The sequence below is a fragment of the Salvelinus sp. IW2-2015 genome, unplaced genomic scaffold (genome assembly GCF_002910315.2).
Source record: "Salvelinus sp. IW2-2015 unplaced genomic scaffold, ASM291031v2 Un_scaffold3706, whole genome shotgun sequence".
Taxonomy (NCBI): Eukaryota; Metazoa; Chordata; class Actinopteri; order Salmoniformes; family Salmonidae; genus Salvelinus; species Salvelinus sp. IW2-2015.
The window spans coordinates 24,523-37,721 of NW_019944983.1; the positions used below are offsets into that span (position 1 = coordinate 24,523).

A 13,199-nucleotide genomic window follows, 5' to 3' on the forward strand; every position below is an offset into this window, starting at 1 on the left:
TGCGTATTAACCTTGATCCTGTTATATAGGATGGTATTAACTGATCCTGTATATAGTATGGTATTAACTGACCTGTATATAAGTATGGTATAACCTGACCCTGTATATAGTATGGTATTAACTGACCTGTATATAGTATGGTATTAACTGACGCTGTAATATAGTATGTAGTTAACTGACCTTGTATATAGTATGGTATTGAACTGACCCTGTATATTAGATGGTATTAACTGAACCCTTATAGTACGTGATTTAACGACCCTGTAATAGGGATGTGAATAAACTGACCCTGTATATAGTATGGTATTAACTGACCTTGTATATAGTATGGTATTAACTGATGACATGGTATATATGTATGTATTGAACTGACCCTGTAATTAGTATGGGTATTAACTGATCTGTATATAGTTGGTATTAAATACGCCTGTATATAGTATGGTATACTATCGCTGTATAGGATGTATTAACTGATCCTGTATATAGTATGGTATTAACTGATCCTGTATATAGATTGCGTATTAACTGATCCTGTATATAGATTGGTATTAACTGATCCTTGTATATAGTATGGTATTAACTGATCCTGTATATAGTATGGTATTAACTGATTCCTGTTGTATATAGTATGGTATTAAACTGATTCCTGTATATAGTATGGTATTAACTGACCTGTATATAGTATGGTATTAACTGACCCTGTATATAGTAATGGTATATAACTGATCCTGTATATAGTATGGTATTAACTGACCTGTATATAGTATGAGTATTTAACTGATCCTGTATATAGTTATGGTATACTGATCCTGTATATAGTATGGTATTAACTGACCCCTGTATATTAGTATGGTATTAACTGATCCTGTATATAGTATGGTATTAACTGATCCTGTATATAGTATGGTATTAACTGATCCTGTATATAGTATGGTATTAACTGACCCTGATATTAGTATGGTATTAAACTGATCCTGTATATAGTATGGTATTAACTGATCCTGTATATAGTATGGGTTATTAACTGACCCTGTATATAGTATGGTATTAACGACTGATGTATAGTTATGTAATTAACTGACCTTGTATATAGTATGGTATTAAACTGATCCTGTAATATAGGATGGAATTAACTGATACTGTATATAGGTTTAACTGCGTATTGATGATTAACTTGATCCTTGTATATAGATTGGTATTAACTGATGCCTGTATATAGTGGTGGTATTAAACTGACCTGTATATAGTATGGTATTAACTGACCTGTATATAGTATGGTATTAACGATCTGGTATATAGTATGGTATAACTGACCTGTATATAGGATGGTATTAACTGACCCTGTATATAGTATGGTATTTAACTGACTCCTGTATATAGTTATGGTATTGAACTGACCTCTGATATAGTAGGTATTAACTGACCTGTATTAGTAACTGTAATTCGGTATGGTATTAACTGACCTGTATATAGTATGTATTAACTGACCCTGTATATAGTATGTTAATTAACTGACCGCTGCTATATAGTATTGGTATTAAACTGATCCTGTATTATATAGTATGGTATTAATGGACCTGTATGATAGTATGGTATTAACTGACCCTGTAATATAGTATGGTATTAACTACCCTGTATTTGTATTAATGACCTTGTAATGAAGTATGTATAACTGATCCTGTATATAGTATGGTATTAACTTACATGATGCTCTTGATACTAATTGAGGTTATGACTGTATATGTAGGTTAAACTGGACCCTAGTTATATAGTATGGTATTAACTTGAACCTGTATTATATATGGTATTAAACATGACCTGTATATAGTATGCGTATTACTTGATCCTGTATTATAGTATGGTATTACATACCCATAGTATGTATTACTATCCTGATATATAGGTATGGTTATTAACTGATCCTGTATATAGATTATGGTATTTACTATCCTGTATATTAGTATGGTATTAACTGACCCCTGTATATAGTATGCGATTAACCCTGACCCTGTATATAGTATGGTATTAACTGACCTGTATATAGTGATGGTATGTAAACTGATCCTGTATATAGGATGGATTAACTGACTGTATATAGATTGGTATTAACTGATCCTGTATATAGTGATGTATTAACTGACCTGTAATAGTATGTGTATTAAACTGACCCTGTATATAGTATGGTATTAACTGACCCCTGTAGTATAGTATGGTATTAACTGACCTGTATATAGTATGGTACTAACTGACCCTTGTATATAGTATGCGTATTAACTGACCCTGTATATAGTATGCGTATTAACTGACCCTGTATATAGTATGGTATTAACCTGACCCTGTATATTAGTAGGTATTAACTGACCCTGTAGGTATAGTATGGTATTAACTGATCCTGTATATAGTATGGTATTAACTGACCTGTATATAGTATGGTATTAACTGACCCTGTATATAGTATGGATTAACTGATCCTGTATATAGGTATATGTATTAACTGATCCTGTATATAGTATGGTATTAACTGACCCTTGTATATAGTAATTGGTATTAACGACCCTGTATATAGTATGGTATTAACTGACCTTTGTATTACGTTTATGTGTATTAACTATCCTGTATATAGTATTTGTTATTAACTGATGACTGTATATAGGATGGATTAACTGATCTGTATATAGGATGGTATTAACTGATCCTGTATACTAGTATGGTATTAACTACCCTGTATATAGTATGGTATAAAACTGATCCTGTATATAGTATGGTATTAACTGACCCTGTTATATAGTATGGTATTTAATGATCCTGTATATAGTATGGTATTAACTGACCTGTAATGTATGGTATTAACTGCCTGTATATAGTATGGTATTAACTGATCCAGTATTATAGTATCGCGTGTAACTGATCCTTGTATATAGTATGGTATTAACTTGACCCTGTATATAGTAGTATTAACTGGACCCTGTATATAGTAGGTATTAACTGACCCCTGTATATAGTTATTGGTATTAACTGACCCTGTATATAGTATGGTATTAACTGATCCTGTATAGTAGTGCATTGGTATTAACTGACCCTGTATATAGTATGGTATTAACACTGATCCTGTATATAGTATGGTATTAACTGATCCCTGTATATAGTATGGTATTAACTGATCCCTGTATATAGATGGTATTAACCTGACCTGTATATAGTATGTATTAACTGACCTGTAATAGTATGGGATTAACTGACCCTGTATATAGTTATGTACTAACCTGACCTTGTAATATAGTATCGCGTATTAACTATCCCTGTATATAGGTTTGGGTATTAACTGACCCTGTATATAGTATGGTATTAACTGATCCTGTATATAGTGATGGTATAACTGACCCTGTATATAGCGTATGTATTAACTTTACCTGTTAGTTGATCTGACGTATGTATTTAACTGATCCCTGTATATAGTATGGTATTAACTGACCCTGTATATAGGATGGTATTAACTGAACTGTATATAATGGTATAACTGATCCCTGTATATAGTTATGGTATTTAACTGACCCTGTATAAGTATGTATTAACTGATCCTGTATATAGTATGGTATTAACTGACCCTGATATAGTATTGTATTAACTGACCCTGTATATATTATGCATTAACTGACCCTGTATATAGTATGGTATTAACTGACCTGTATATAGGATGGTATTAACTGACCCTGTATTATAGTATGGTATTAACTGACCCTGTATATAGTATGGTATTAACTGACCCTGTATATAGTATGGTATTAACTGACCCTGTATATAGTATGGTATTAACTGACCCTGTTATATATGGTATTAACTGATCCTGTATATAGGATGGTATTAATGATCCTGTATATAGTATGGTTATTAACTGACCCTGTATATAGTATGGTATTAACTGATCCTGTATATAGGATTGGTATTAACTGATCCTGTATATAGTATGGTATTAACTGACCCTGTATATAGTATGTATTAACTGACCCGTATATAGTATGTATTAACTGACCCTGTATATAGTATGGTATTAATTGATCCTGTATATAGGATGGTATTAACTGACCCTGTATATAGTATGTATTAAACTGATACTGTATATAGTATGGTATTAACTGATACTGTAATAGGATGGTATTAACTGATCCTGTATATAGATGGTATTAACTGACCCTGTATATAGTATGGTATTAACTGACCCTGTATATAGTATGGTATTAACTGATACCTGTATATAGTATGTATAACTGATCCTGTATATAGTATGTATTAACTGATCCTGTATATAGTATGGTATTAACTGATCCTGTATATAGTATGGTATTAACTGACCCTGTATATAGTATGTATTAAACTGATCTGTATATAGTATGGTATTAACTGACCCTGTATATAGTATGGTATTAACTGACCCTGTATATAGTATGGTATTAACTGATTTTTCCTGTATATAGTATGGTATTAACTGACCCTGTATATATATGGTATTAACTGATACTGTATATAGTATGTGTATTAACTGACCTGTATATAGTATGTATTAACTGACCCTGTATATAGTATGGTATTAACTGACCCTGTATATAGTATATGTATTAACTGCCTGTATATAGTATGGTATTAACTGACCTGTATATAGTATGGTATTAACTGACCCTGTATATAGTATGTATTAACTGACCCTGTATATAGTATGGTATTAACTGACCCTGATATAGTATGTATTAATGACCTGTATATACTGGTGATTAAGACCCGTATATAGTATGGTATTAACTGATCTGTATATAGTATGGTATTAACTGATACTGTATATAGGATGTATTAACTGATCCTGTGTATATAGTATGGTATTAACTGATCCTGTATATAGTATGGTATTAACTGACCCTGTATATAGTATGTATTAACTGACCCTGTATATATATGTATTAACTGACCCTGTATATAGTATGGTATTAACTGACCCTGTATATAGTATGGTATTAACTGACTGTATATAGGATGGTATTGGAACTGGATGTTTACTTCCTGTGTTCTTCATATTTCTTCTTATTTATCGTGTGTTTCTAGTAATACATTGTTAATTATTATCGCATTGTTGGGTTTGGAGTTTGCAAGAAAGGCTTGTGAATGTGACATTGAAACTTGAATACCCCATTAAGATTTTTGACCAAAGTTTAGATGACAAAAACTAAACAATTTATGGTTTTTATTTTAGTTCATTTTCAGTTTACTCTAATAACCTTGGTTTTAAATGTATAATTATAGAAGCAAGAGCAGAGGTGAACTATTAATGTGAGACATTCTGTGTGTTGTCTCTCTCAGCAGTCCCCAGAGCAGGAGGTGGTGTATCTCTTAATCCCAACCCAGCTGTAGGGGCCCTGATCGGGAAGAAGGGGCAGCACATCAAACAGCTAGCACGCTTCGCTGGGGCCTCCATCAAGGTAGGACGACATCTCCTTTTTCAACACCAGGCTGAAAATATTTTCTTACAGTACTTCTTATTCCTTTCAGCAAATCATAAACTATTTACATTAGAACATGTTGTTACTGCGCCTAAGGAAAGCAAAGGGCCTTGAAAGCATCTCAGGATCATCCAACTCTTGAATCTTACTATTCTGTGGTCAGGGTTGGTTGAGTCACTGTTCTGTGTCAGGGTTGGTGAGTCACTGTTCTGTGGTCAGGGTTGGTTGAGTCACTGTTCTGTGGTCAGGGTTGGTTGAGTCACTGTTCTGTGGGCAGGGTTGGTTGAGTCACTGTTCTGTGGTCAGGGTTGGTTGAGTCACTGTTCTCTGGTCAGGGTTGGTTGAGTCACTGTTCTGTGGTCAGGGTTGGTTGAGTCACGTTTCTGTGGTCAGGGTTGTTGAGTCACTGGGCTTTCTGGACTCCTGCTGAGGATCTTAGACTTCTGTATCTCTACAAACGGTCTCTGTTGACAGCTGACTAACAGTCCAGGCATCCTAAAGATCCTCTCTAACCGTAACGGACCAGGCGTCCTAAAGATCCTCTCTAACCGTAACGGACCAGGCATCCTAAAGATCCTCTCTAACCGTAACGGACCAGGCGTCCTAAAGATCCTCTCAACCGTAACGGACCAGGCGTCCTAAAGATCCTCTCTAACCGTAACGGACCAGGCGTCCTAAAGATCCTCTCTAACCGTAACGGACCAGGCGTCCTAAAGATCCTTCTAACCGTAACGGACCAGGCGTCCTAAGATCCTCTCTAACCGTAACGGACCAGGCGTCCTAAAGATCCTCTCTAACCGTAACGGACCAGGCGTCCTAAAGATCCTCTCTAACCGTAACGGACCAGGCGTCCTAAAGATCCTCTCTAACCGTAACGGACCAGGCGTCCTAAAGATCCTCTCTAACCGTAACGGACCAGGCGTCCTAAAGATCCTCTCTAACCGTAACGGACCAGGCGTCCTAAAGATCCTCTCTAACCGTAACGGACCAGGCGTCCTAAAGATCCTCTCTAACCGTAACGGACCAGGCGTCCTAAAGATCCTCTCTAACCGTAACGGACCAGGCGTCCTAAAGATCCTCTCTAACCGTAACGGACCAGGCGTCCTAAAGATCCTCTCTAACCGTAACGGACCAGGCGTCCTAAAGATCCTCTCTAACCGTAACGGACCAGGCGTCCTAAAGATCCTCTCTAACCGTAACGGACCAGGCGTCCTAAAGATCCTCTCTAACCGTAACGGACCAGGCGTCCTAAAGATCCTCTCTAACCGTAACGGACCAGGCGTCCTAAAGATCCTCTCTAACCGTAACGGACCAGGCGTCCTAAAGATCCTCTCTAACCGTAACGGACAGGCGTCCTAAAGATCCTCTCTAACCGTAACGGACCAGGCGTCCTAAAGATCCTCTCTAACCGTAACGGACCAGGCGTCCTAAAGATCCTCTCTAACCGTAACGGACCAGCGTCCTAAAGATCCTCTCTAACCGTAACGGACCAGGCGTCCTAAAGATCCTCTCTAACCGTAACGGACCAGGCGTCCTAAAGATCCTCTCTAACCGTAACGACAGCGCCGTCCTACAACGACGGCGTCCTAAAGATCCTCTCTAACTGTAACGGACCAGGCGTCCTAAAGATCCTCTCTAACCGTAACGGACCAGGCGTCCTAAAGATCCTCTCTAACCGTAACGACCAGCTCCTAAAGATCCTCTCTAACTGTAACGGACCAGCGTCCTAAAGATCCTCTCTAACCGTAACGGACCAGGCATCCTAAAGAGGAAGGCATGTTCTCTCAACAGCTTTGGCTCAGGTCTGGCTGTGAATATTGCAATGTGGTCGACTTTGGCCGTAACACTCAGTGACTCAGAGTTTCTTTGAGGCATTATTGAGGTGGTGACCCTCTAACCTCTCCCTGTCCCCAAGATCGCCCCAGCAGAAACCCTGGCGTCACTGAGAGGATGGTCATCAACACCGGACCTCCAGCAGCTCAGTTTAAGGTAAACACACGTGAATGTCAACATCTTCAGCTAGCAACATTCACCTGTACCGGCCGTAGCCATGTCAGACTCAGTTCACCTGTACCAGCCTGTAGCCTACGTTTCCACTGCCATATGTCTTCTCCTGTGTTGTGTCCTTCAGGCCCAGGGCAGTACTAGCTTACTTCATATACACAGTACCTTCTCCTGTGTGGTCCTTCAGGCCCAGGCAGTACTAGCTTACTTCATATACACAGTACCTTCTCCTGTGTGGTCCTTCAGGCCCAGGCAGTACTAGCTAGCTTACTTCATATACACAGTACCTTCTCCTGTGTGGTCCTTCAGGCCCAGGGCAGTACTAGCTTACTTCATATACACAGTACCTTCTCCTGTGTTGTGTCCTTCAGGCCCAGGGCAGGATATTTGGGAAGCTGAAAGAGGAGAACTTCTTCACAGCGAGGGACGAAGTGAAGCTAGAGACACATATCAAAGTTCCCTCGAATGCAGCGGGACGCATCATCGGCAAGGGGGGCAAAACCGTGAGTAACAACAACTACACAATAACGCCTGTACGTGCAGTGGGTGTCACAGAGCCGGGGGTGGTGCTATTTGAAATGCGGTCAGTGTCTTTCCAGTCAGGGGTCATGATCTTTGACCTTTGTGTCCTCTCTAGGTCAATGAGCTGCAGAATCTGACCAGTGCGGAGGTCATCGTGCCACGAGACCAAACGCCAGACGAGAACGATGAGGTCTTCGTAAAGATCAGCGGCCATTTCTTCGCCAGTCAGGTGATATCATGTATTATCTGCTCTAGTCATATATAACATATCATAACATGCCATATAGCAGACACTTTTTTCCAATGTAATTTACAGGTGTCTGTGCATACATTTCCCTATGGATGCCATGCTCTACCAACTGTGCCACACAGGACCAGTGTAATATTCAAGTCAAAACACTTTGACATTATTAAATGCTAAAATATATGTTTCTTCCAGTCTGCTCAGAGGAAGATCCGTGAGATCATCCAGCAGGTGAAACAGCAGGAACAGAAACACCAGCAGCAGGGAGCTCCCAGCATGCACCACTCTAAGTGACCAGCAGGTAGAGCGGGGCGGCTCCCTCCCTCTCTCTCTCCAGCGGGCACAAGCCAATGAATGTAGCCCTCCCACCTGGACGGACGACCAGACCAGCCAATGGGACAAGGCAAAGCAGAACAGCAGACCAGGAACAAAACCAAAGAACTTAATTGATCGGGGGAAAAGTGATGAGAGTCAAAGGCTTGGGGCATTACAGCACAGAGCGGAGAGAGAGGACGGGGAGAGGAGAAATCTAACGGAAATGTTAAAATACAACACATATATAAAAAAACAAGATTAAGGAGGATGGAAGCAGGCTAACTAACATACAGTAGGCCTAACAAACAGACCAAATCAAAACAGACATGATGGCATTGTGAAGGTAGTTCTCTAGTTCAGTAGAATGATGGTGTGATTCAGGGAGAAGGACTCTGTCAGAGACGCTTGTGGTTCACATTAATAATAGAAGTCAGTATCCTTAACAGTATTAAGACAGAGTAGAACACATGGTGCCTTCCAAGTGGCACCCTATTCCCTACATAGTGCACTACTGTTGACCAAAGCACTGTAGACATACACTGGTATACACTAAACTATGGACTGTTATTCGGTTACACAGCAGATGGAATGACAGTGCATGTTGTAGCTTAGTATCTAACAAAACTGGATATTTCCTAGATTGAAATGAACTTTCAGTAAAAAGGGGAACTTTAGACCAGGGCCCAATAGGCCCTGTATATGGGATAAGGGGAAAAGTGTCAACGGCAGTGTCAACAACGGTGTCAACGGCAGTGTCAACGGCAGTGTCAACAACGGTGTCAACAACAGCGTCAACGGCAGGTAGTGATGCCTCTTCGACTCAGATCTTTAGTTGTTTGCATTTTAAGGTCAAAGAAATATCCAACAAAAAAGACAAACAAGAAAACATATTGTTCTGAATCTTTGGAGGTGGGCTAAGGACATCCCCGCCGCCGGGGGCTAAGGACGTCCCCGCCGCCGGGGGCTAAAGACGTCCCCGCCGCCGGGGGCTAAAGACGTCCCCGCCGCCGGGGGCTAAGGACGTCCCCGCCGCCAGGGGCTAAGGACGTCCCCGCCGCCAGGGGCTAAAGACATCCCCGCCGCCAGGGGCTAAAGACATCCCCGCCGCCAGGGGCTAAAGACATCCACGCCGCCAGGGGCTAAGGACATCCACGCCGCCAGGGGCTAAAGACATCCACGCCGCCAGGGGCTAAGGACGTCCCCGCCGCCAGGGGCTAAAGACATCCCCGCCGCCAGGGGCTAAGGACGTCCCCGCCGCCAGGGGCTAAAGACNCAGGGGCTAAGGACGTCCCCGCCGCCAGGGGCTAAAGACGTCCCCGCCGCCAGGGGCTAAAGACGTCCCCGCCGCCAGGGGCTAAGGACATCCCCGCCGCCAGGGGCTAAAGACATCCACGCCGCCAGGGGCTAAGGACATCCCCGCCGCCAGGGGCTAAAGACATCCCCGCCGCCAGGGGCTAAAGACATCCCCGCCGCCAGGGGCTAAGGACATCCACGCCGCCAGGGGCTAAGGACATCCCCGCCGCCAGGGGCTAAAGACATCCACGCCGCCAGGGGCTAAGGACATCCACGCCGCCAGGGGCTAAGGACATCCCCGGTCTAAAGTATAGGGAATAGGGTGCCATAGGGCCTAAAGTAGTCTATCTAAAGTAGTGCACTATATAGGGAATAGTTGCTGGGACTGCTTGTCTCTTTCCAGTGATCCTGCCGACCAAGGATGGGTCTGAGGAGCTATTTGTCACAGCTAGCCTAGCTGCATATCAAGTTAGCGGGGTGTTCTCGAACGCAGTCCGCGACGCGGTTAGCCATTGTGGCTGGGACCGCTGATTGACCCGGGTTTGTGGCTGTCTAGATCCCTGCTGTTTGTTGTTTTCAATCTTCCCCGTGACCTGCCCTGTCTGGAACTGCGAGGAGTAACCTGTTGCTAGCTACCATGACAGAGACCAAAGCCGGTGAGAGTCCCGTTGAGGACAGTGCCAGTGGTGTCTATCACACGTGAAGGATCTTTTAAAACTAACAAAAAAATACCTACAAGCAGTTGTTACAACCAGAAAATAGCTTCAAGTGTTTTGTCCAAATACTGGTGGAGTCGACTAATAAAAGAATGGACGACCTGACCAGAGAGGTCCAGGACCTGAAGAACAGTGTGCAGTTCTCCCAGGGTCAACTCGATGAGTTGAAACAGGATAACGGCAAGATGACAGCAATCTGTAAGTCACTGAGAGAGGACATCAGTTCTGTATGTGAGTCCATGATAATCAGATGTTTACATCATTGTTATCTAAAGGGATAATCAAGGCGAAACAACATGGTTGTGGACGGAACTGCAGAATCTCCACATGAGACCTGGACGGAGTCTGAGGACAAAGTGAGGGAAATGATCTGAGAAATTGAAGATGGGCCACAGGAAGATTGAGGTGAAGCGCACCAACAGAACTGAAAAACCCATCACCAACCCAGGTGATAGGCCCAGACCGATAGTGGTCAGGTTCCTGAGGTTCAAGGACAAGGTAGCTGTTCTAGAAAGAGCCAAGAACTTGAGAGGAACGTATATCTTCCTCAACAAGGACTATCCTGAAGCTGTGCGCCAGAAGAGGAAAAAAACTGATCCCAGCCATAAAAGCTGCCAGAGCGCGTGAGGACATGACAGCCTCATTGTCCTCCCTCCCAGAAGCCTGGAAGGGATGAGAGAGCCGAGCCTATGGGCTCATAGCTTCAACACCGCAGTGCCCACACACACACACACACACACACAAATTGATTAATGGACTGCCGAATGTATATTGTTTTCTCTTGCTTTGTTCGCTCTTCTCAGTATTATGTCTCTCTCTAGGAAAATAGCTCATATTCATATTTTTTTTTATACATGTAGCTTTAGAAATAAGGTTACTGAAATCAATAACCAACTCACATCAGATAACATTCATATTAGCCATTTCTGAGACTCACTTAGATAATTAATTTGATGATACAGCAGTAGCAATACAAGGATATAACATCTATAGAAGAGACAGGAATGCTTATGGGGGAGGTGTTGCTGTATATATTCAGAGTCATATCCCTGTAATGCTTAGAGAAGATCTTATGTCATTGAAGTGTTGTGGTTGCAGGGTCACCTGCCTCATCTAAAGCCTTTTATTTTGGGGTGTTGCTATAGACCACCAAGTGCTAACAGTCAGTATCTAAATAATGTGTGTGAAATGCTTGATAGTGTATGTGATGTAAACAGAGGTCTACTTTCTTGGGGACCTGAATATTGACTGGTTTTCATTAAGCTGTCCGCTCAAGAGGAAGCTTCTTACTGTAACCAGTGCCTGTAATCTGGTTTAGGTTATTAATCAACCTACCAGGGTGTTTACAAACACTACAGGAACAAGATCATCCACATGTATTGATCACATGTTTACTATTACTGTAGAACTTTGTTCTAAAGCTGTATCTGTCCCCATTGGATGCAGTGATCACAATTAAGTGGCTATATCCAGGAAAGACAACGTTACAACAGCTGGGCCTAAAATAGTGTATTAGAGATCATACAAAATATTTGTTGGTCTGATGTGATTAATAAGGAGCATCCAGATGCAGCACTTTATGAAATTACTTTGTCCGATTATTGATAAACATGACCATGTTAAGAAACTGACTGTTAGAACTGTTAAGACTCCATGGATTGATGAGGAATTTAAAAACTGTATGGTTGAAAGAGATGGGGCAACAGGAGTGGCTAATAAGTCTGGCTGACTTTCTGCAAATTGAGAAATTATGTGACTGAACTCAACAAAAAGAAGAAGAAACTGTATTATGAAGCCAAGATCAATTATATAAATAATGATGGGGAAAAAACCTTGGAGTATTTTAAATTAAATTATGGGCAGAAAGACAAATTCAACTTCATCTTTCATCGAATCAGATGGCTTATTCGTCACAAAACTATTTGTTGGCAATTATTTTAATGATTATTTAATTGGCAAAGTGGGCAAACTTAGGCAGGAAATGCCCACGACAAACAGTGAGCAATTATATTCATGCATAAAAAAACAAATAATGAAAGTTTGAATTTTGTAAAGTTAGTGTGGGAGAGGTGGAAAAATGATTGTTAACGATCAATAATGACAAACCTCTTGACATAAACAATTTAGATGGAAAGCTACTGAGGATGGTAGCTGACTCTATAGCCACTCCTATCTGTCATATCTTTAATCTGAGCCTAGAGGAAAGTCTTTGTCCTCAGGCCTGGAGGAAAGTCTTTGTAATTCCGCTACCCAAGAGTGGTAAAGCGGCCTTTACTGGTTCTAACAGCAGACCTATAAGCTTGCTGCCAGCTCTTAGCAAACTGTTGGAAAAAATTGTGTTTGACCAAATATAATGCTATTTCTCTGTAAAAAAAAATGTTTACCCCTTTTTGTGGTGTCCAATTGGTAGTTACAGTCTTGTCTCATCTCTGCAACTCCCGTACAGACTCAGGAGAGGTGACGGTCGAGAGCCATGCGTCCTCCGAAACACGACCCAACCGCACTGCTTCTTGACACAATCACATCCAACCCAGAAGCCAGCCGCACCAATGTGTCAGAGGAAACACCTGGCGTGTGCACTGTGCCCGGCCCGACACAGGAGTCACTAGTGCGCGATGA

The 13,199-nt window shown here is 41.4% G+C and overlaps 1 protein-coding gene across 1 annotated transcript in view; it reads left to right on the forward strand.

Annotated features, from left to right (window-relative positions):
- LOC112076363 (insulin-like growth factor 2 mRNA-binding protein 2) overlaps positions 1-9,835 on the forward strand; it is a 17,520-nt gene extending 7,685 nt beyond the window's left edge. The window contains 7 exon segments of the mRNA XM_024143167.2: positions 5,347-5,389; positions 5,392-5,465; positions 7,402-7,414; positions 7,417-7,475; positions 7,862-7,993; positions 8,128-8,241; positions 8,452-9,835. Of these exon segments, the coding sequence (XP_023998935.1) occupies positions 5,347-5,389; positions 5,392-5,465; positions 7,402-7,414; positions 7,417-7,475; positions 7,862-7,993; positions 8,128-8,241; positions 8,452-8,550 (534 nt within the window). The 3' untranslated portion in view covers positions 8,551-9,835.
- Positions 9,836-13,199: the final 3,364 nt, after the last annotated feature.